A 24331-nucleotide genomic window follows, 5' to 3' on the forward strand; every position below is an offset into this window, starting at 1 on the left:
CAATTAAGAAAACCAAATTTCTAAATTTTACGCTCGCTTTGCCAGGGTGAGGAACCAGCTGAAGTTGGACGTTTAGGACCTAGTGATTATTTCGGAGAAATTGCACTACTTTTGGATAGACCTAGAGCAGCCACAGTTGTCACCAGAGGGCAATTGAAGTGCGTAAAGCTGGATAGAAATAGGTAAGTAAATCCCACGCAGCACATGACGGCACATGGAGATTGAACAAAGTTTTGATTTTTTTTTTTGTCTTCAGATTTGAACGTGTTCTTGGTCCATGCGCTGACATACTCAAGCGAAACATTACACAATATAACAGTTTCGTTTCGTTGTCAGTTTAATGCTAATCAATCAACCACTATGAACATAGCATTTAGTATTTACCAATAAGGAAATAAACAGAAAATTAATTTATAAAATCGAAACAAAACAAAACAAAAATATTGTGGTAAGCATTTGTACTATCTCTCCTACTGAAAAATCAATATTTTTTAATGTCCCAATCTGACGATAAAAGAGCCGGTTCTGAGTTTCAAAGAAATATTTTTGTGTTTTTATTCTTTCGAACGTGATTTCAAGAAATGAGAATCATCACGTTGTTCAGACGATCCACTCCAATTAAGTGCGGCATCAGCTCATGTCAACGCACTGTGAATTTTATGATGAAATGTGAAAACTGTTCATCTAACAATATAATCGCATTTACAGACTAAGCGTATTATGAGACAATATAATCGCATTGACTATGAGAGGGCATTCACTATACGCTGACATAAGCCGATAACGCACTATTGGTATACTTTCCATCTATTAAACCAATTAGTCTAATTTGTTGATCAATTATTGTCGACATAACTGTTGTAAGTGTGTTCACATCGCCTGGTTTACCAATTAACAAAACATTTAGGTGGAAGGGTGACCGAGTATTTCTCAAAATTTCTTTTATTTCCACTGCAACGGAATGTTGATGGAAAGCTATCGAATATTTTGATTTTAAATTTTACACGGATGATTTACAGTAAATGTCAACCGAATTGTGTCTTAGTTTGTTTCAGTACTTATAAAACGGTATAAGCAACGTGTTAAGTGGACCCCGTGGTAAACGAAGAGTCCAGCTGAAGCAAACGTAGACACAAATTTGGTTAATGTTAGCTGTACCCATTTTGCGAAATCTTTGTTTAATTTTTTTGTTCTTTATTTATTTACTATGTTGGCTAAACAGCATTTTATTGTGTGTGTAAGGTTTGTGTGAGTGTGTGTGTATGTGTGGAAAAACAACATTTCTGATGAAATTAATTTTTGTTATTTTTAAAATGCGATGTAATGTCCTCAATTAAGCCTCAATTCGCCCTCCTCCTACTGCAATTCATTGCAAATTATATATATTTTTAGATAACACGCATGTAACGTAGTCCGAGATTATATCAAAAAGTATTTATCGCCAAATTATAAAAAGGGAACTGGTTTCCTATTTTGCCACAAAAGAATATAATTTCTTCTCCATTTTGGTTCATTTTAGTTTCATTTTTCTAGTTTTTTTTCGAGAAGCCAAAATGCAAAAATTTTAAAAACCCAAATTTTTACCTGTAAATATAATTAAACTTTTGTGATCGAATTAATTTAATGAAATTTAACAACAAAAAATAAAACTTTTTCTTTTTGGATTTTCATCCAATTATAATAAATTATAAATTTACAATTTATCTTTGTAAGATTATATAATGCGAAATTAACACAATCCAACCCTGGTGGTGTGTGTTCTTTTTTAAAATTTTATTTAAAATTATTTCTTTTGTCAAAAATATCAGTTTATTATGAAAAAAAAACTTTTTTCTTTATATACTTATTTGAATTTAAATAAATGTATACAAAAAAAAACAAACAAAAAACTTGGCTTTTTGACTGGACAATGCCTAGTTTTAGTACGGTTCCCAGAGCCTTTTGAAGTAATTGTTGCAAAAAACATTTTCCTTTTACGAATTTTGTAAATACTTTTGAAGCTACGTCAGTCGGTTGGTTCCCAGATCAAAAAAATGGAAATACATTACATCTCGTTCTGGAAAAAGAGTACGGTGTTCGCAGCTGGGGAATAGTACCCTATTTGGAGAAGGAAGGAAATAGAATATGATTCAAGCGAAAAATGATTGTCCATTCACTTAACAGAACGATATTCGCAAGTTCAATTTTCATTTTTTTAAATGAGAGATTGTACACTCGCGGAATTTTGAAAACCGACACATTTTCTGTTTCGAGGTTTACTGTTTTTTTTCTGAATTTTGCATGTGTTTTTATATGGAGAAATCAGAAACTCAAGTAAAACTAAGAAACAGAAAGTGTGTCGATTTTCAAAATTCCGTGTGTGTATCTATCGTGAATGACGAGCCACTGTGAAAATCATTGACGATTCCCGTAACTCCCTGACAATCAATTTACATATAGTTGTGGGGGCATCATAGAGATGCTAATATGACGGCTGGGACGCCGTTTCGACGGCCGTCATATTAGCATCTCTCTGGGTGGCACTAATATCCATAAATCGATTTTACCAACATGGAAATCCACACATACACCCCCATTCGTAGCTTGTCAAGACTACACACACTGACTAAAAATAGTTGAAAATTGTACCTGTTGCAGTTAGCTTTGTCTCCGAGTAACCCAAAATAACTGCCATATCTGTAGCTCTCCAATCCATACGAAAAATACTTTCACACTCGCCAAACCATGAAAACATTGAATATCACGCGTCAAACATTATTGGAAACCACACTTTTTTAGTTCTCTCTCAGCAGACCTTGCAAACAGGTCTAGGGATCCAAGCGATGTTTTCCTTAATGGTGGAGTATGTTTATGTTATTCGTCAAAGAGAGAAATTTGATACAAAGGCGGAGCTTACTCTCCGTATCAACGAGTAGTGTGATGCACATCGAACGTTCAACTCGTTCGGCTTTCTATCGCGTATTTTCGGTTTCGTTTTTATTCTCATTCTTCTTCTATACATTCATGTTCAACCTTGAACGGTGTGTATTATATTTGGTTTTGTTGTTTGTGTATTTCATGGTGTAACGAGTGTAAAATTGTGTGCATCACAGGATTGAAACCACTCAATCACAGTATATGTGTGAATTCGTATTCCACAGGAATAATTTTTGCATCCGTATGTGTGATTCGTCTCGACTTCGTCTCTTTGCAAAAATTATTCTCTCGGTATACGAATTCACAAGTATACTGTAATTTCGTGGTTTCAATGCAAGTGATGCAACATAGATTACCTGAAGACAGAATTACCTGCAACAGGTAGGATTTGAAACTCTTTTTTGCCAGTGTATCATGGCTTTTTCGAATCCGACTACTGTTGAGTACCGCACAGCTGTTTTTACGAAATTTTAAGCTAAAGTAGACTTGAAAAGTGTTTCAGCTCCGGTAAACCATCTAAACTTAATGAAAACTATGTTTGTATGGCTTGGTTTTTTTTTTCATTCACCTCTCCATAGATACCCCACATGCCGGTGTAGTGACATCGAAAGTGTTCTTTTGGAAACCATTGTATCACACTTCACGTCTAATTAAAACATCCGTTATGGGCAAGCCCAAAGTTAGTTAAGCTACAAATTCCGTCATATGTGAGCCGTAAAGTGAATTGTGTTGGCTATGTTTTGCGGTAACAAATCAGACTATTATTTTTCTAATACCCAGCAGACCCAGAGCGAAGTGGGACTTGGGACTTCGAGATATTTTCAATAAATCTCAACAGATTGTTGTAAACTTTTTTTCCCTGAAAGCTATTGACAAGACAGTTAAGTTGGTAGTAGCCCAAAAGTTTACCGAAATCAGCTCAGTTTTAGAGGAAATATCTCGAACTTTGACAAATTAGCTAAACATTTTTTTGGTCATATCGCCCCGAGATTTTGGGCTACAGACCTAATATGGGGTTTGAACGACTAGGTTTCAACAGCTTTCAGGGAAAAAGAAGTATACCGAAATCGATTCCGATTTAGCGAAAATATATCGAAATGTTACAAATTACATGGACTGTCCCTTGTAGGGAAATCAAAATTAATTCAAGCATTGTGCGTTGTGTCGATAGCAGATGGTGGATTACTTTTTTTTTGGAATCAGCGTACCTAAATTAGTATAACAAAATATATCCCTCCCGACAAACAGTTGGAAAAAAATACTGGTGAGCTTAGACAGATCTGTGAATTATTGCGGTATCAGAGCCGCAGGTGAGCACTTCTGTATTCTTTAACGTATGAGTTTTAGGCTCATGTCAATGTAGAAAAAACGCATTTCCCAGGCTGCATGAGTAAAAAAAAAATTAAAATTCTTTATGACTGAAAAACCGCTCCATGTGGGGTGTTTCATCATTTTCAGTTAAATCTCGGCATAATTTACGCTGATCAAAAGATCGAAGATTCAAAGGTCCCTTTACTCACGAAAGTGTTTTAGGTCAATGACAATCATGATTAGTCGACGTCGACAATAAGGCAGGGCCTGACACTATTCACGAAATGCTGCTATTCACAGAGTGTCCAGCCCGTGCAATAATTGCGAAGATGATCTACTTAGAACTTGCGCTCTTCGCCCATCCAGCGCATTGAAAACAAACACAATAAAATTGTCTGCATATTAAAATGGTCGTTTATTTCGAAAGAGATAAGTGAATGCTAATATCACATTATGTCAATTAATACACTGTAGGTACATACACACTTTAACTAGCTCATGCCGTGGTCTCATCGTATTGCTCATTAGGCACGTGCCTAAAGTGGTACCACTTTACCTGGATCGTTTTTGCGATTTTTTCTCGCGAACCAAAACCAATTTTTCCCCTGAAAATAGTCCTCAATTTCGCCCAGAGTTTTGCCTTTCGTTTCGGGTAGAATCAAATAATTGAGCAGTGCGGCTCCGAAACTGGCCAATCCGAACATCATGAATACTCCGTGCGATTTCAGGTAAATACTTAAGTACGGAAACAGTTTGGTGGCAAGGAAGATCATAATATTGTACAACACAAATATGTAACCGGCAACCCGACCCCGCACATGAGCAGGAAGTAACTCGCCCACCATGACGCCTGGTAATACCATAAAATTCGTATTTGCCGCAAGGTAGCACAGGATACAAATTGCTGGCACAATTATATCAACGGATGATTTTTGTTCACCCATTCGACTGTAAGTGAAAACCGCTAGAATTATGGTACTGAGACATGAACCGACGCCCGACACAATACTCAATGTTCGACGTTTCAGATGGTACATTAGGAAACTAGCGGAAATTGTGAAGATAACTCGCGCGATAGCGGTGTACACTGCTGCTGTTGAGGTGTTCACCTCCGTTCCGAAGTCCGATATGATCTTGGAGGCGTAGAAAATGATGAGATATGTTCCTGACAGAATCATCATTAGGTGAAATATGTTGATCAGAACCAACGGTTTTAGAACGGATGGTCTGGCGCAAGTCTTGAATATGCTCTCATTTCCACCCGTTATTGTGTTCTGGTCTTCACATCGTTTGACCAATTCTGACAGTTCTGTTCTTACGGCGACTGGATTGCCTCTTAACCAAGTGAGTGCTGCTTCCGCTTCACTATACATTTTTCTCTTTACCAACCACACCTGAACGGACCAAAACATATCGTTTTATGGAAATTATGGAAAAATGTGAACTGAGAGATAAACATACTGGACTTTCCGGTACCAAGAACACTGCGATAAACGATAAAATCGGTAAGACGTTACACCACCACGCAACCGTTCGCCAGTTTAAGAATGTTCCGAGAAAGTAAATTAATAGTATTCCAGCTGCATAGGAAACGAACGGAACGCTCATAAAAAATCCACGAAGTCTTGGTTCAGAACATTCTGCGATGATTATCTGCAACATGAGTCATTGATCAAGTGACCATCATCAACATCAACATCACTCGCTCTCCTAACTATCTGAATAGCCAGTAAAAAGGAAACGTCAATGGACTCGACATACCTGAGCCGGTCCTGTCAACATTCCGACACCAATTCCTGCTATAAATCTTCCAGCTAACAAAAAAGCATGCGATGATGCTAAAGCAATTAATATCCAGCCGAGCATCATCGTTGGGCCAACGGCCATCAGTGCCGCTCTTCTGCCGTATCGGTCCATCACTGGTCCAGACACGAATGCCCCAATCGGCGCAGAGAGACTGTGAATGCTTGCTGAAAGAGTAGCGAATTAAACGTTGAAATAGTGTGAGGATTCCTCTGTTCCTTACCGAACCATGATCCAGTGTCTAAGTCCATGTCTAAAGGATCCGTAGAATTGGTTAGTTGGGGCAATATTACGTTCGAAAATCCCTGTCCGAAGAAATAATCTCAAAATTGTGCTAATAAATTCGAAATGAAAATTAACTTACAATTGGCATACCACCAGCAGCCCCAATGAGCAAAACGGCGCCGGTCAACAGAGCCTGAGGAAAAGAATTCGAATTCAGGACGTTGAACGCATTTCGAATGGAATTCGAAACAAGAAATTACTTGATGAAAGACTCCTTTGTCAGTAGATTTTCCGATTTCAATTTGATCGTTTTTCTCCTCCAGCAGACTTTTCTGGGCAGGATCGTCCTCATGTTCACGCTTTTCGGGCGATTGTTTTGATGACACAATGACGTTTGCGTTTGATTCCTCTGGCTGCAGTAGCTCTTCTTCAGTTGATCTGAAATTAGACAGAAGAAATGCCAAGGAATCGTTGAAGGTATGTCCCCAACATATGCGGAGTTTTGAAAAGAAGGTCGCAAGGAAAAGATAAATTTTTGCAGCAAAGAAATCCTACGATCAATTTTGTTTAGTCCTAGCGAAGCTTATATCGTGAGTGCAATGCGTTTTGTGTGTTCCGTAGTTCCGTTCCGTTGACACTCTGGGCTGGGCTGTATTTCCACTCGTCAAAATAAAAATTGAGAAACTCCGAAAGTACAGCTTGACGTGCTTCTGGTCAGGTAAGTGCGAAAAATGTACTAAAATATGTACTAATGTACTAATCTACTCGCTATATCCCCTGGAAACTCGTTTTCCTTCACGGACACTAAAACTCGTTTCCGTGAAAAATTAGATTCAATTTCGACATCGTAGAGAAATAATGTTGAACTAAGCAGTACTAATTAGTCTAATTAGCAGTATTATACTGCCGTACTGTCAGCAAATAGCACAAAATTTATTTTTCGTTACTGACTAGTCAGCTTAATCACAAATGATAAATTTGCTACCGTATCATGAACAATCGCAAAGCTTGACTACGGTTATCAATTTATTATTATCATATTTCAGTTAAATGATCATTTTGTATGCGATAGCAGTTACACGATGTAAAATGATTGCCATTGGCATTGAACTGTCGCGCCAAGTATTGCATATACATAAAACGGAAAGTCAATTAGAAGGAACAGTCATTTAAGTATGTTTTTCATGCTTCGGGGACCTAATGAGGTCAATTTTGCAATTTTTCTCGAGTTTTTGTCCCTTTGCATGAGTTGCAGCCCGAACGACATGAATAACGGTTGTTCTAGGTTTAATGTTTACGAAAATAACATTCTGCGAGTGGCACGTGCACGTTGCTATGGGTTTTATTTTGTAAACATTTTTTTCAGACATACCTATTCGTCATTTTTTGCTAAAAGGTTATAACTTGACACAGTTCACAGTCTTGATTTTACAAATTTTGAGACAAACTATCACTATTCGAGATTAAATTAACTATTAACAAAACACAAACTATAACTCATTTCGCTCTGTTATCGCTAACAACTAACATATGTGGACAGTATCTCTATAACAAACACTATCTTGCACACTCAGAAATAATTATTACTGGGAAAATCGAATTGTTAACTCATTTTCATTAAAGTTTATTTCGTCTAAGCGTCTTGACCAAACACAAATAAGACTCGTATAGAGCGTGTGCCCAATACGTATGCAATACATATAATGATTTGTTTTCTATAATAAACTTTAATAAAGCTTCACCTTTTGGGCGGGTCAGGTCCCTTGACTGACTGACTGATTTTCTCAAATCCACGCCATTAGTCGTATAAATTTATACGTCAGATAGAGCTTTTTTCTCCTTTGTTACGATCTGTCTGTTTTTTTTTTTTGCGATTTTGTATGGAAATGAAAACTAAAATTGAGATATCTTTGCTGTTTTAAGTGGTTTTTCATATTTTTTCGGACCAAAATGTTTTAAAGTGTCGATTGAAATTAACAGATTGTGTGAAAAGATTTTTTCTATTTTATTATTTTATTCAAAGCAAATTATCAGAATAGACAAAAGCGAGGGGTCCCGCACTCTTCAAGATTTATCAGATTTATTGAAATTAATTGGGATTTATAGGGATTTATTTTGGGACTTACTCGGATATGGAAGATTTTTTGATTCCCTAGGGAACAGTGGCCGCCATTTTAGGTTTCGACTAAACCATAAATCCCAAAAAATCGTACAAATTTGTTACTTCGAAAACTAGTCGAGCTTAAGTTTTATTGTCTGCTAAAAGCCCAACTTCGAACTTAAGGAATTTAATTTCTCATTGAATAATTTTTTTGGAAATCCGTTGAGATTTACTCAAGTTATAGTGTTATCGAGGGACGACACATAAACTCTTTTGGGAATATCTTTAAGATCATCCGTCCATCCGCTCTTCGAGCTTGAGGTTAATCATTAAATTCCCCGTTGAATAAAAAAAAGTTTTTGGAAGTCCGCTGAAGATTACTCAACTTATCGTGTTATCACGGAATGACTAAAGTGTGACCAACATTTTCATGCATTTTCGACATAGTGAAATTTTGTGACAACCATTTTAGAGTGTTTATTGTTTATCATCCGTAAGACCCATAACTTTCAGTCAAGGGAATAAGTATTTTGAAATTACTCTGCTTATTTAAATTTCTCTTTCAATTTTTTTTGCTCATTAAAATTGCTCAAAGCAATTTATCGAAAGTCCCTTCTCAGTTAGTTCTTATGAGTGATTTATTATACATCTATTACAAGCTATATGTGTGTGAAATTTGCTTATACATACCTACAAATTGACATTGACAGACAGTGGTACTGTGTGTGTATTTACAAATTATAAGTAGGACACCAAACACAATACACAACAAATCGCTTTTCTTTTGACAGCAACTGCCTTATTGTCATTTTTGTCAAGGATATTTTATCGTTCTCCAGAAAAAAAAATTACTGGGACATAAACCTTAAAATTTTCGTTTTCACTGCATTTGTGGTGGTATTAATTATTTATAAATGATTATGCGGCCTTGTGTCGTAATTACACATGTAGAGCCTAATGAAGTACTTTGCATTCGATTTCATAATAGTTATTTATGCAACATATATAGAAATTGCGAAATGGGGTTGTTTTCATCACTAGATGTGATGTGATGACCACATTGTGTTAAAAAACTAGGGATAAAAAGATGAAAAGTAGTTCATAACTAGGGATAATAGAGTTTTCGTGTGAATTTTGTTCATGCGAGGAGAAGCCGAGGTCAATAAACACACGAAAATGAGACTTTTCATTTTTATCCCGAGTTATGTAATGGATTTTACATACTACATGTGTCGAAAACCGTACTTTTTACGTTTGAAGCACGTCTTTCGACGCTCTCAGCATGAAAAATCCATTACGTAAATCGGGATAAAAATGAAAAATCTCGTTTTCGTGAGTTTATTGACCACGGCTTCGCCTCGGATCAACAAAATGCACACGAAAACTCCACTTTTTATCCCTAGTTATGTAAAATATTATTATTAATAAATTAATTAAATCGGTTCGATTGTTATCGGTTCGAAAAGTAAAAGCCACCAGTGAATCAGTGAAAAAATACCTCTTTTGGACATCATCCAAATGATGCATGAGAAGGTTCACTTTTCGCAACGCCGTTGCAGAAATAACTATTTTATCAATAAATTTGAATTATTAAAATTGTTGCATAATAAATTTGTTTTCAATTAGTTGAAAAATCACAACAATGAATTTAACATTTAGGTCATTACAACAAGACCACAATGAAGACATATGAAGTTATAACGAATTAAATAAAAAATATAATTTTTAGTGAAGCTGTTTAGTTGGTTACATAACCAACACAAAACTAAATTATTCGATCACTACGGAGGTGAAATGCTTGGACAATCTCACATCTAGTGACTAAATAGTATTTTACATGCTACTTTTCATGTTTCAAGCACTACTTTCGACGCTTTCAGCATGTAAAATCCATTACATAACTCGGTATAAAAAATGAAAAGTCTCGTTTTCGTGTTTTTATTGACCTCGGCTGCGCCTCAGATCAACAGAATTCACACGAAAACTCTACTTTTCCTCTTTTTGTCCCTAGTCATGTAATCTATATTATGTACATGTTGCCAAGATTGTTATTTTGACGTGTAGGACATTATTGCTAGAGCCGAAGGCGGGGGCAATAATGCCTACACGCCAAAATAACAGTCTGGCAATAGGAGCATACCATATTTTATCTGTCGAGAACAGATATATCGAGATAAGTAAAAACTCCCTAGAGAGATAAGCTCGACATTATCGTTCTAGACAGATAAAATACTATTACATGACTAGGGATAAAAAGATGGAAAGTAGAGTTTTCGAGTGAATTTTGTTGATACGAGGTGAAGCCGCGGTCAATAAACACACGAAAACGAGACTTTTCACTTTTATCTCGAGTTTTGTAATGGATTTTACTTGCTGAGGGCGTCGAAAGGCGTCCTTCAAACATGAAAAGTACGGGTTTCGACGCATGTAGCATATAAAGAGTTATGCTACGGCATTTATATATCACCGGCCTTGGATTGCTGGGCCAAGATATTCAGTTCTCTTGGCTGGTGTGTATTTTGGTCGGGCCAAGATATGCAGTACTATACTCTTGAATGGTGTGTTTTTTGGTCTATAGATAAATTAGATTTAAATTAGATTGAAAATCAAAGGTCCTAGACACTAAAAAATGTCATGCAGACTTCCAGCTCTATCCAAACGAAATTTTGTACAGCCAGACGCACGAATTTGCGTCAGCTGATTCACACATACAATCAAAACTGTTTATACGGTTGAAGCAGCTACACGCACGCGTGTGGTAGTGGTAAAACCGTATAAAGACGCATAAGCCGTTTTGATTGTTTCTGTGGATCTTCTTCTTCTTCTTAATCAGCCCGTTGTTATCTACTGCTGGATGGAGGCCTCCCTTTTTGTCTTCCATTCTGAGCAATCCATTACCATTTGCTGCCAGTTTGTCCCCACCATTCGTTTGATCGAGATCGACCATCTTTCTGGTGGTCTGCCGATTGGTCGTGTCATTGGTGGTCTCCAATTCGTTATGGTTATGGTCCAACGTTCGTCTGTCATTCTCGCAAACTGTCCTGTCCAATTCCACTTCAGAGATGCTATTCTTTCCATCACGTCTACGACTTTCGTTTGTTGTCGAACCCACTGATTCGCCATTTTATACCGAAGCGAAATCCCAAGCATACTCCATTTCATTGCTCATTGTGCTACTCTGAGGTCAACACCGCACAGGTAGGACACACGAATCAAAAACTTTCCTTTTCAGACTGTTGTTCATTTTGCTTTTAAAAACCATCCTAAGTTTTCCGAATGCTGGCCATCCAAGACAAGACCAATCCTTCTTCTGACCTCTGCTGTCTGATTGTCTAGACCTAGTTTTAACTTGTGGCCAAGATACACATAGTTGTCCACTCTTTCGATGACGGTGTCTCCAATTTTGATGTCCCTGTCATCATCGATGTTTGTCATGATTTTTGTCTTCGATAAGTTCATTTTGAGACCGACTTTGCTCGATTCTTCGTTCAACTGTTGTTTCATGACTTGTGTTTGGTCCAGATCCGTTGCTAATTGTTAATTCCCATTCGACTACAGTCCAATTTTTTAAAGACACTTTCTAGTGTTAATATAAACAATTTCGGTGAGATTGTATCCCCCTGTCTTACACCTCTTCCGATTTTGAACTTAGTCGTGTTCTCATGTAACTTTATGTAGCATTTTCATACACAGATTTGATTGTGTTGGAAAACGTCGAGTTCACTCTACGTTCGTCCAATGACTCCAGCTGTGGATCAGCTGAAGGAAATTCATGCTGAAATTTCAATGCCTTTAACTGTATTACGCTGAAAATTCGACAAATTCTGACGTAACGACGAATTCCTGAAGAAATAATTAATAGTCGATGGTGGCTCTTCAGGAACTGACCGTGTTTCTTTAGAAAGTCGTCAGTAGTCATGTCGAATTTCAGCGCAGTATTTCAGTCACCATAGAATTCGCCATTAACGTACAGACATGACTTAAATTAACGTTATGCTACACTACTATGTGGATTAGAGTGGTCACTGACTCGCTAAGCAATTAATTTGGATCCTCTTGTCGTTGCAATTTTTCATTTTGTGTTTGTGAGACAAAATTTAAGGTGGGAAATTTTCAGAAAAATACAAACCGATACTCAACCGACACTTACCTACACTTACAATGTTTAATATTGTGAAATTTAGTGGTGATAATTATCGCCAACGCAGCTGAGAGAATTCGTTATCTTCTTACTTCAGTCGAAAAATCATCAAATTCAAACCAATAAGTTTTCACAATTCAATTTTTCATCTTTTTATTTTGAAATTAAGAAGAAAAAAAAACAAAAAGTTTGCATGAAGTGTAGATTTACATGAAAGATGAAAACGAGAAAAAGAAATAATATTTTTTACTGATAATCTCCGGTATTGTGTTTTATGAATTATACGGCCGATTCGAACGAAAAGAATTTTCTGGCTCACGATGGTATGCATTAGATTGATGTTTGTGGTTCCGATCGCATTTTGATAGGGATGAAAGCACATTTTGGTTACACTAATCAACAGGATCACTGTAGGAGAAAATAGAAACATTTTTTAGTTAAAGCAATTCACGAGTCAAGAGGATTACATTGGATGCTGCGAAAGTAATTCATTCCGTGAGGTAACAGTCTTAGATAAAAAGAAACTTCCAAGTGTGTTTTCGACCAGTGTAGAGTATGAACACGAAAGCCGAAGGCTAAAAAAAACAGTTACCGAAACTTGATGTCCAAAAATCCGCGAGTGAGTTTGCGAGCATCACAAAGTTCTTTCCGAATCAATGAATTACTTTCGCAACATCCAACATATATTCTGGTTTATTGCCTGTCCCATGCCAAAGTTGACTAATCACAAACAAAGGAATTTCCGTAAAATTAACCGAAAACATTCTTCCTGTAATGAACTCGGTAATGGATCATTTTCGCAGATGACAAACTGCCATGTAATGGTCAACTTTCGCATGGAGCAGGGAACAAAGACGTTTATGATCAGTTTCATGCAGAACAAGAAGACACGAATGGACAACCCCTTTAAAACCAATACGACGACACCTTCTATCGACGGACAAAACAACATTCAATTGTGTATCACGATGCGTACCTAAATTCAGTTTTTTTTCGATTTAGTTATCATTCACGGCTGTCGATGGACGAATTCATCGATAACATACGCACCAGAACTAAACAGAACTGTGCCGGCAACAATCATTGCGACGCACACGTTTAAATAAAAAAGAAAACGGCTGAGGGAATAGACAAAACAGATTTTAAACCATGGGCACAAATCTTCTGTTCGGCCTTGACAAGATATATGTGAAGCCGTGGAAAGTAATATATAAACCAGACATACCCCGCCACAATACTATAAAATATGTAAAAAGTGCTGAGTTGACCAACCAGACAAACATTCGACAAACAAAACCGAAACGTAAAAAATTCGTTAAAAGGTACATCATCAATCCACGACTTGCAGACCTCCCAAGAAGAGTTTCCCAAAATTAGGAAGAGAAATTACATAAACAGTTTAGCAACGCCGCCTGGGGCTCCTTCTACTTGCAATCATTCTAATAGAAATTCAGAAGAACTTCGAGTTCATGAAACAAAAAAAAACGAAAAATCGTGGGAAGCCTGCAATTATATCCCGCAATAACGAACAGATTGTGAGGCGGTAGAAATGTTATGTTCTAGTACTTGATTGGATTGTTTTCATTGGCATCATCATAATTGTTATCATTTTGTGTATCGTCTAGCGTGTTGTGTCCGTGGTGGTCACCTATCTGGCGTGCGACTATTCTCGATTGAAATTCCCTGGACAAAGAGAAACAGATGAAAAAGGTTTTGAATTTTGATAATTCAAATCCGCTGTTTTTGATGTAAGCAAGTAAAATTTTGACCGGCTACAAAAGGCTTTGAATTTGTCTTACGAGTTGTGTGCCGTGGTCAATGCTTTACGAAATCGACTTAAAATTTTGTCCAATCAAAGTTACGATCTCAATAAAAAAGCTTCTTTTGATCGATTAACCTGCGATGGATGAATAAAATACAATTCATGTCATCACTCAGTCTTTCACTTACCCTGCATATGATTTCGATTGACAACTACCAATTTCATCGTCCTGGTTTCCAGTGGCCTTTTTCACGTACTTTGGAGAGACATAAGACATTAGCCGAAAAAATATTTTCAGAGAAAAGACTGTGCCTTACCAGTGGATTGAGCATGATACTCTCCTCGTTAATCGCAATTTGTTTATGCAAATCCATTACTTTGCTAATGTCTTGCTGAATCTTAAGGAACATCTCCGGTGTATTATACTTTTCTGGATCATCCTTAAACACAACCATTCCATCCTTCTGATTTATTGATGCGAATATTTCGCCAGATTTGATCTGAAATGATTTTTCCATATTATTGTTGTTCGTCACGTTGAATGATCATTCAAGTCGCACTACTGTCTTCAGTCAAGAGTTTTGGTAAAATTGTTTCGAATCAAATGAATTGAGTAATTCTTGGAACATTGAACGACAATTTGTAACTATGTCCGGACACTGACATCGATAAATGCTTCGAAGAGATGGATGAAAAACAAACGAATTCCATCATTCACATAGCAACTCGTCACAAGGACTCGTGCTTTTCAAACATATGATGGAAGTCAAATCCCGGGAATTTTTTCAGAAATTTCCTTTCGAGTTTCCTTTCTGCTAACTGAATTATTAGCACCATAACGGTAACCCGTATGAAGTGCTGAGGTCATTTGATTTAGCAAATCGAGGAAGAGACTAACAACAAATCCACAAGAAAGGAACACAAGGTGTCGAAGAGTGGTTCGGAAGTCACGTTAAGCAGGTGGTCCAACCTGATCAACAACATCTGAGTCAACATGTAACACTCACCATTTTTAAAATATACTTCTCCGCCTCGGCTGGCCCGGACAGTTGAACTCTACTAGCAACATCGGCCAGTGAAAGTGTGAGAAATGTCTTTGTTAATCGTTGGATATTTTTCTTGTATAGCGATGAGGCAACCTATTACAGGACACACAGGTAATTTGATTCATGATCAGTACAAACGGAATTGGATAACAACAATTTACCTGTTTCACCAGTCCTAAATTAATGTCTCTAGTATAAACGTCCCTATTCTTATTGATAACCACACGCAGCTCTTCACTCGACGATGTGCCGTAAGCTTTCGCTAATTCATAATATACATGGCTCAGTGGCTTCATAAATCTCGATATAACCGGAGACGAATTCGATTTGGGAAATGGGATGATCTGCCGGTTAAATAAATTAGAAATTGAAGTCTTTGATTGAATGTATCGATATCTTACCGTTCCGTGCAGAATCAACGACACCAAAATGTACTTTTTGTATGATTCGAGCATAATGTGTGACATGGCGACGGCTGGTGTCGTAATAGCTACCTCAAAGAAATACAATGCTCGTTCATAGTTTTTGACCGCAGTGTAAATCATTCCACCGTAGTAGTAGTAGAGTAGAAAATATTTGGCGTCGTGATTGCCGTCCTGGTTGAACGGGAACAATTATTCTCTCATTACGACCGCCGATCATTTTGAATTTTGCGGAATTTTTGTATCCGACTCACCTCAGTACTGGCAATCGATGTGATATCCAGATCTAGGCACGCGATTGCCGAATTGAATATTTTCGCGCACAAGCTAAGTTGACACAGGTCGGCGTGAACAGACGTTAATTGAGTATCCGAACCACGTATTTTTTCAACCGCTTGCGCCATAATTTTAACTCCCTGAATACTGTCATTGCGCTTGACAAGGTAACTGGTGAACAAGTGGCATAGTTCACCGACTAAGTGAATAAGGAAAACGGTGAAAACGTATCATTGACCTGCAAGTATCATTACTTGATGCTGAAAATACTTACAAGTCTGTAACGATAGCCGTACTTGTGCCGGATTACAGCCAGCTATGAAATCTCTAACAAGTTTGATTAAGCGTTCAGCATCAGCAGGAGCAGGATTATTCTAATTTATAAAATGATTAGTAATGAAGCGGCGCAGTTATACCAACGGTTGAGTAAAAATAATTTACCGGTACAACTAAGGAGAGTGAGAAAAAAGGAAACTTCACTTACCGCCGGTAAATTCGTAAACTTGGCAACCAAAACATACAGCACTCCGAGCGAATGCTGGTGGCTGTCCAACGTTTCTAAAACATTATCTAAGATATTGCCATTCTTTGCTAATAATTCCGTTGATCCGTTCAAATAATCAATCAGTTCACGATAGTTTCCTGGAATGGATAGTCAACGAATCACATTTTTTTGGCAACACAAAAAAATACGAAAAAAAAAGTTTTCGGCTGGCCGGGACGGTCAACACCGTCAAACAATTTTTTAGGTTAGAAATAACAATACAAATGTTCTAGGGACAAACCAGATGCGCTGTATGAGCAAACATTGTTCACGTAGTGCTCCAATGCTGATGCCATCTTTTTAAACAGATTCTTAAAGCGATTTATGATTACTTTTGCATTATCTTTAACGTGACAAACAAAAATATATTTTCCTTAGTTCAGAGGAAAAAAAGTTCTTGCGAATGTCAAAGTTACGATCCGTACAATTATACAATTCCGTTCATTTTGCTCTCAGGCTCGTTCACTTTTTGTTTTTGATAATTTTTTTTGTCAATTTTGTTTACTGGGACATACATAATTGTTCTGAAATCAATTTCTTCCATAGAAATCCGGGTTTCATATAACTAATGAAATTTGACATTTCATATAGCTTGTAACAAATCTATAACTAAGATTTTATTTTAGGAGTTTACGCAAACAGTCGGGATTCAAGCCGACAGCGAACCAAAAGAGTTATGGCTCAAACGAATTGTCGTTCCAATCCGACAATTTCGTGGAACATTTTTTTTAGCATGGCCCTTGGAAAAATTTTGTCCGAAGTTGTCACGAAAATCGTTCTTTATCAATTACTCTAACATGCGAGATACGAATAATGTCAAATGAAAAGGGGATTATTGTTGACCAACAAACACCGATGTCCAACACACCCAGCCACCGCAACAAGTGAAAAACCTCGAAAGAACTGAAAATTTTGAAGGACTATGGGCGGTTGGTTACTGTAGTAGCAGGAAGCTCTAACCCGGAGTTTTGTAGCTTACTTAGAGCTCTATCCATTGACACCTCACACGACCATATCCACTGTCACGGATAGAAATGGAGTTGATTTTTCCAAGTGTATCAAAACCCACCAAATTTTGGAAAATCGTCAAACTTTGACGATCACCAAATAACTTTTTTTCGAGCTACTTCGCGAGTGAGATTACGCGATGAAAAAGTGAACCGAAAAATACATTTCAACGCTTCATGTATTAAAATGACGCTACGTTAGAAAGACCTCAGCATTTTCCATTTTGAATTTCGACCGCACTTACGGCGTGAATTAACTATAGTTTCTCCAGGCGATTTTCGACCATACCTATCTATACGTTCATTGCATTTAAGATAAATCGGTTGATCTTCTTGAATTAACTAATGGTTTTCTGCTGAAACTCCTTAACGGTTAAGGCTTGGTTACGTAGACGCCATTATTTGACCGCGAAAATCTCGATAACTCAAACTGCATTTCAATAAAAAATTTCAGCTGAACTAAAATTACGGGAATTTTATATAAAAATTACAGAGGATTTCAGTAGATTTTCTTGAGATAACCCAATGAACTGCATAACATCCTCATATAAAAACTTGCAACATAATCTCTTCATAAACCAAGGTTCTGATAAAACAGGTTAAGACCACCACTATAGTAAAAATTTGTGTGCCACCGCTGGCTTGATTGATCCGTAATTTCTCTGATCCGCTGAAGGGTCTGCCTTCAGTGTTTACTATACACTTTGGTTTCACCAAGGCTGTAAATTTTGTGGAGGTCACGCAGGTGACACAGCACGTTTCATACAAAAAATTCACCACGCCATTCAAATTCAATTTTGGTGAATTTGTTGTTTTTATGGAAAAGGTGTGTTCCCGCGTATAAAATGCATGATCTCGATGCTAGATCCCCAAAGTTTACATGCTTATACATACACGGTAAAGTGCACTTTACATCACTGTTTGTGACAGGAAAAATGCACTTACCGTCCACAAACATTTAAAATGTGTTACGTCACTGCTTGTAAATGCTTGTTTAGAAACGTGAGATTACTCCATTCGCCTTCGGCTCGTTCCGCAAACCTCACACTTGCCTAAACAAATATTTACATACAGTGACGTAACATACTATTACAACCTTGGATTTCACGAAGGTAAATATTTACCTTGGATTTCACCAATGAAAATATAAACCAGGTATGGTCTGTTCATACAAACCGGAGGACATAGCGATGAGAGGTGAGTTTGTTTATATGAAATCGCTATGTCCTCCGCTTCATACAAAGTTTGACATTCGACCATACCTTATGTTGACGTTCATTGGATTTCACAACCTTTTTTTAGAAATGGAGACAGTCACGATCTATTACAATGTTTTATTTGAACAAGCCCAGCAACCCCAGCAAGTAGTCTGGTAGATCTGGTACGATTGGTGCGATTACTGTTATTGATAGATTGATGACATTTGAAAGGTTGATTTTTTTCAGTTTCTTCTGTTTGTATTTTAAATTTTATTTATGTTTCAATAATTCCGGCATAAGGCTCATTAAAAAACAGGTCCATCATGAGTGATTTCGATCGAAATAAGTCAGATCACGATGACGTTTATAACGATATTATGGATCAGATAGCCCATGCAAAGGAAACATTAGCCGAAGCAAAAAGATTACCGGACAAGAAACGGCTGGAAGAGAAACTGGTGATGCAAGATGTTAAAGTGGAAAATTTGAAACAAACATTGAACCTGAAAACCAAACAATTGCACGAGCTGAATGAGCAGTTGAAGTGTAAAAAAGCAGATGCCACCCAACGCAAAAGTCAACGATCATCCTATTTCGATCGTAAGTTTCGTTGGGGTTGACAAAAATTGGATTTAAATGATTGTTTCTTTACCCTCCGCTTATAGTTGTGGCCGAAATTTTCAAGGATACAAAAAAGTTCAGTTCGATGGCTGTCCACGAAATTAATCAAACCTTCCATTCGCTCGGACTTGACATCGAATTTGTTGATCTGGCTATCGTCAAGGTTTGTATAGACTTTCCATTTCTCACTTTGTTTCACGAAACAATAGCCCACCTAATTGCGAATTATTCGGAGAAAATTCCTTTCAAATGAAGAAGCAAAATTTCTACACAAAAAATCCAATTACTTAAGCTCAGCTTTCCAACAAGCCCACTCTCACCCGGAACGATCATTTATAACGGCCAAAAAATTCGGATAAAAAACACTATTTTTCCAAATTCGGATTCCAACAGCAACCAGGTGTGGCTCGAGACTGTGTGAGGCCTGTTTTGAGGTCTACTGGCAAAGACCTTTCAAACCTTGTATATATCCATCCCAGACGAAATGGGTCCGATTTTGATAGGTGGATTTTCAAAAGAATCACTCGTTATATATCCTGTGAGTCACTAGTGAAGCTCCCCCGCGTTGCATAAAGTAGTTTTCTTGTGACCTATTTCGTTGAGGTTTTCTTAGCCGTGTTCAGAGTACCACTCAACGTTCCGTGTGTAGAATACTTAAGGAGTTAAGTAGTAAAAGATGGAAACTTCAACAAAAGCAGTTTGTTACTAGAATGGTCTGATGAACCGCTACTCGAAAATTTTCAATTTTTGATTTTTCGCCACCTAAAGCTGTTCCGGACTAAAAAGTCTGAAAAGTCGGTGATTTATGAACCGCTAGCATTTTTTGTGGACCGGTTTCATTCACGTAGCAGGAATTCGACCACTCGTACTGCAAAGCCTTTTTTGAGAAAACTATTTCTCGAATTTTCTAAAAAGTATTTTCAAGAAAGAAATTTCAATAAAACATTTTCTAGAAAATAGGCCCTGCATAACTCTCTTCCAAATCAATGATATTTTCTCACTTTAAACATTTTCGCTCAATTTCACTAACTCCTTCACTTGTCGCGACACTAGTTCACTACTTGTTCTGTGGAAAAAACAACCTCGTAGCATTTTTACCCGTGCCGTAATACCAATCTGGCTGACGTTTAGTGAGGAAAATTGGTTCGAGACTAGTACTCAATAACTGATGTTACAGATCCAGAAAGACGGAAAATGGTTCAAATTGGGAATGAACGAACATTCAAAATTGACGTGTAAGTGGAGCAACACAGTTAATACACGGCTGTTACAGTTTTGTGTGTTGTAACTTGTACTAAAAACCGATAATTCTTTCCAGTAATCGACATGAGTCCCCGCCACAGCTGTTTCAGTGAAATCCAGATTTTGTTTGAGGAAACAAGGGATGTGGCCAGACTTTTCTCGATATTTGGCTGGTGTTTAGATCAATAGACATTGGCATTCTCAGGCCCGGATGTCCCTTCGACCGTTATTGAATTAAGTTAAATATTTTTGTTTAAGTTTTTCTACTTTTTCTCTCTCTCTCTCAAAATAAATTCGCCGATTTTTTTACTCAAAATTTTATTTCTTTAATTTTTTATCCAAAACCAGTTTTAATATGTGCGATATTAGCGAATCCCCTATGTCCTCTTGCATAAAACACAATTCTTCACCGATGTACTTCCCAAATGCACGACAACGAATTTCGTAATTTGTTTCGATTTCAATATCGAGTGGATCCTGGCCTTCTTCTACCGTTTGATATTCGCTTGTATAATTGTGAGATTGGTTGTTCTCTTCATGCTGTTGAGCTTCTTCCAATTCCATTGTACTGATTTCGATGTACCTTTGCTGTTGTTGCTGTTGGTGGTGTTGTTGCTGCTGCTGCAATTGTTGCTGTTGTTGTTGTTGTTGAGCTTCCCGTTGCTGTTGCTGCTGAACTGTAATGTGAGAAAAAATTATTTTATCAAGCGTGAAACTCGCGGAAATTATTCAGGCTGAATAGATCAATAAATTATGAATGTCTCGTATGTACGTAAACATTGGCTCTAAGACTGAAGGTTGCCATTTTTAGCAAACTTCATTTGAATGAACATCAACAATTGGAACCTCGGAAAGGTTAGGTTGTAATCGGGGAAAGCGATGGAATTTGAGCAATTCCCGTCCGATTTCCTGATCAGTAATACTAAGCAAATAGATCGAGGAGAAACAGGATGTGAAAATACAGCGCTACTAAGATGGTGTGATCCGCATGAACAATAGCAGAATGTCAAAGTAAGTTTTCGAGATCCAATTTGATGGTACAAGATCCAGAGCGCTCACAAAGAAATAGTTGATTGAGGGAGATCTACGACGGCTAGGAATTCGTAATTCGACAGTTGTGGCCGAGGATGGTAAGAGATGGTGCAATACTGTTGTTGTGTTAGCTAAAACACACCTGGGCTAATATTGGCTGCAAAGAAAGTATTTAATTCCTTCTCTGACCTGTGCTATGGATAAATGGAATTTTGCGCAATAAGAGCATTTGACCCAACCAATGGAGGCGGTTTCTTTTTCCTAAATTGGAGTGATTCAGAAAACTATTCTTTGCCACTTTGTCATCATGTTAACAGATAAATAAGTAAAGCAGTGTCGCACTGGCTACCAAAAGGCCGTCCCGGAAAATCAGATAAAATCCCGTTAAATTCGAAAATTTCAAAATTTCAAAATAATCGACATAATAAGCACCAAGCAACACATTACATTCCACAAAAGTACATACCTTCCCTCTGATGATCTTGTTGCTGTTGTTGTTGTTGTTGTTGCAATTGTAAACTCTGCTGTTGTTGTGCTTGACTTCGTATCGGCTTCGCAACCACTTCTTTTGTAATCATAATCTCGTTACCGTCAACCTTAGCGATTTGCATTTGATTATTGCTATTTATGGCACTGGCACGTATTGACGTGTTGTTGTACACTCGATTCTTAGGCGCTAGTTCAACTTTCATTACAGGTTTCTCAACCTCGTCCCTGTAAGGATTACAGATTATGATAGTGTCAACTCACAACACAACATCCCTCTGATGAACATACAATTTTATCATTTTTGACTGTGGCGGTCCGTCGTCCAAGAATTTGAGATGGTTGAACAGAACCCATCGCTTTGTACCTTTTATTTCTTCTTCGCTAGACAGCTTATGCTTTTCCCGTCGATATTTCTCTCTCAGCGAAACCCATTTCTGACTGGCTTGAGCGCCTAAAATAATCGATTAACATAATCGGCTTAGTGTTCTCTGCATTATTCCGCCGAGAAATTATGCAAACCTGTGATATTGAATAGATTCCCAACGCGTTCCCATTCCACAATTTTTTCTGAACTTCGTTGATAGCCCGGACTGCTTAAATCCCAAAGTGATCGTTTTGACTGAATTTCGGATATGAAACTCTTTTCGTTGATTTTGGTACCCTTTCCTACGGTAAATATTGCATGAAACTTCGTATTTGAATAAAACACATTAAATTATTAGAGAAAAAATGCCACCAAAGGCAAGTCAGAATTTTTGCAATGGAAATTTGTACGAAGTCTCATCGATTTCCTCACCTTTTGTTTTCGTCATTTTATTTATCCGATATTAACTGTGTCTAATGTTTTGGTAAAACTTCTCACATCTAAATTTTGTGGTACATTTAAAACAATCGCAACTCTAAAATCCGAATTTTGTTTTTATTATTTTATTTTCTGTCAAAAATTGAGCTAAAATAATTTTTGACGCCTGTTTAATTCGCTCATTTTATAATAAATTTTCTACTCTGACGCTGATGACGCTCGCATAAACAATTTTATTTTTCTCTCCATACCGTAGGGTGTCCAGAAATGGCGGTTTGTTTTGAAAAGTATGAGTAAAATGAACTCTACCATCGAACCTTATAGTATTTAGTTAGTTCACGGTCTGCGGGCAATAAAATAGAGGAGTTTAACTACTTTGTAGAATAATTTGTTCAAATAAAAAGGAAAACACCATATAAAACACACCAAATATTTTTTTATTGGCGGTGTTCGAAAAAACCTTCAGAAATATCTGTCGTAGAGGAGTTTAAGTTTTTCTTGGATATTTACCCCTTTTCTTGTAAAGTTGGAGACATATTTCGGACGCTTGACTTAGACACTTTCCCACACACACTGATAGAAAAGTTAACGCGCTGGACGTGTACTGTACGTAGTGGACGTACGTGTAAATTGGCTGGCAGACAGCTATTTTTGGATCGAACTTCGGGAACGTTTAGTACACGTGCACTGCGTCAGTAAACGTCCAGTACGTTTGCTCTGGTATCCGAAATAAAATGAAATTTTGATGTACATTATTTCGTCAAATTTCGTTCTTTTTAATTTTAATTTTTTTATTTTTCGTGTTTTTATTCATTTATATCGTAACTTTTTCTTAGATAAAAATTTTCTCCATGTTTGGTGCTGGGTTTGAACTGGAGACCTCTTGATCTCAAAGCGGCGCTTCAACCAATGTTGCAATTAAGACATACTACATTGATAGTTGTATTGTGAAGCGTTGGTAGAAGTAGGTAAACGTGGAGCACGTTTGCACACAAAGTACTTATACATGCTATACGTTTACTTACATGACACACATATGAAACTTTGAAAATATTTTTTTTTATTCTAATTAGAACTATGGTATATGACAATGACCTAATATCGAGAATCGTAATCGTAATTCCTTCTTCTTCTTTTTGCGTAATATTTCGATATTTCAACAGTATGAGATTGGAACTCAGGGAATAAAACGTTTTGAAATTTAAATGACTGAATTTAATATTTCTGTTTTTAAGTGAATCCTAAAATCCTGATACAGATACATTCATCTCATGTACGTAAAGGACTTGACATAGTTGCTATTAATATAAAATGCACAGTGTACGAATGTTAACGCACAACAAGTACGATCTTTTGACATCATACTTACCATGCGTATACAAACATCCTAAA

The 24331-nt window shown here is 37.1% G+C and overlaps 5 protein-coding genes across 9 annotated transcripts in view; 2 read left to right on the plus strand and 3 right to left on the minus strand.

The window, feature by feature from the left end:
- LOC119071877 (cAMP-dependent protein kinase type I regulatory subunit) overlaps positions 1–1565 on the plus strand; it is a 41225-nt gene extending 39660 nt beyond the window's left edge. For all 3 annotated transcript variants that reach the window (XM_037176959.1, XM_037176969.1, XM_037176979.1), the window contains 2 exons: positions 46–182; positions 257–1565. In XM_037176959.1, coding sequence (XP_037032854.1) covers positions 46–182; positions 257–341 — 222 coding nt within the window. In that variant the 3' untranslated portion in view covers positions 342–1565. The remainder of the gene's footprint in view (positions 1–45; positions 183–256) is intronic.
- A 3053-nt stretch (positions 1566–4618) lies between these two features.
- On the minus strand, positions 4619–7977 carry LOC119071888 (facilitated trehalose transporter Tret1-2 homolog). The gene is made up of 7 exons (XM_037176991.1): positions 7628–7977; positions 6516–6693; positions 6395–6448; positions 6254–6335; positions 5989–6197; positions 5689–5880; positions 4619–5621 (listed from the first exon to the last, which is right to left on the minus strand). Exons 1-7 carry the CDS (start codon positions 7636–7638, stop codon positions 4764–4766), a joined length of 1584 nt encoding a protein of 527 aa, XP_037032886.1. The 5' UTR covers positions 7639–7977; the 3' UTR covers positions 4619–4763.
- Positions 7978–12624: 4647 nt separating this feature from the next.
- On the minus strand, positions 12625–16991 carry LOC119071897 (COP9 signalosome complex subunit 3). Of its 3 annotated transcripts, none has more exons than XM_037177014.1 (11): positions 16789–16991; positions 16488–16645; positions 16278–16377; positions 15982–16202; positions 15707–15901; positions 15467–15649; positions 15267–15398; positions 14577–14759; positions 14448–14515; positions 14064–14180; positions 12625–12905 (listed from the first exon to the last, which is right to left on the minus strand). In XM_037177014.1, exons 1-11 carry the CDS (start codon positions 16841–16843, stop codon positions 12890–12892), a joined length of 1428 nt encoding a protein of 475 aa, XP_037032909.1. In that variant the 5' UTR covers positions 16844–16991; the 3' UTR covers positions 12625–12889. The 3 variants fall into 3 exon arrangements, with proteins under 3 accessions (XP_037032909.1, XP_037032918.1, XP_037032899.1); XM_037177004.1 differs by lacking the exon at positions 12625–12905 and adding an exon at positions 13304–13615; XM_037177023.1 differs by lacking the exon at positions 14064–14180.
- A 1999-nt stretch (positions 16992–18990) lies between these two features.
- On the plus strand, positions 18991–20932 carry LOC119071932. Its single transcript, XM_037177058.1, has 4 exons — positions 18991–19353; positions 19419–19537; positions 20552–20609; positions 20693–20932. Exons 1-4 carry the CDS (start codon positions 19077–19079, stop codon positions 20803–20805), a joined length of 567 nt encoding a protein of 188 aa, XP_037032953.1. The 5' UTR covers positions 18991–19076; the 3' UTR covers positions 20806–20932.
- On the minus strand, positions 20918–23119 carry LOC119071913 (probable E3 ubiquitin-protein ligase bre1). Its single transcript, XM_037177035.1, has 5 exons — positions 22934–23119; positions 22657–22803; positions 22426–22588; positions 22115–22362; positions 20918–21293 (listed from the first exon to the last, which is right to left on the minus strand). The coding sequence occupies exons 1-5, from the start codon at positions 22947–22949 to the stop codon at positions 20935–20937; spliced, it is 933 nt and encodes a 310-aa protein (XP_037032930.1). The 5' UTR covers positions 22950–23119; the 3' UTR covers positions 20918–20934.
- Between the last annotated feature and the right edge of the window lie 1212 nt (positions 23120–24331).

The sequence above is a fragment of the Bradysia coprophila genome, chromosome II (genome assembly GCF_014529535.1).
Source record: "Bradysia coprophila strain Holo2 chromosome II, BU_Bcop_v1, whole genome shotgun sequence".
NCBI classification, from domain to species: Eukaryota; Metazoa; Arthropoda; class Insecta; order Diptera; family Sciaridae; genus Bradysia; species Bradysia coprophila.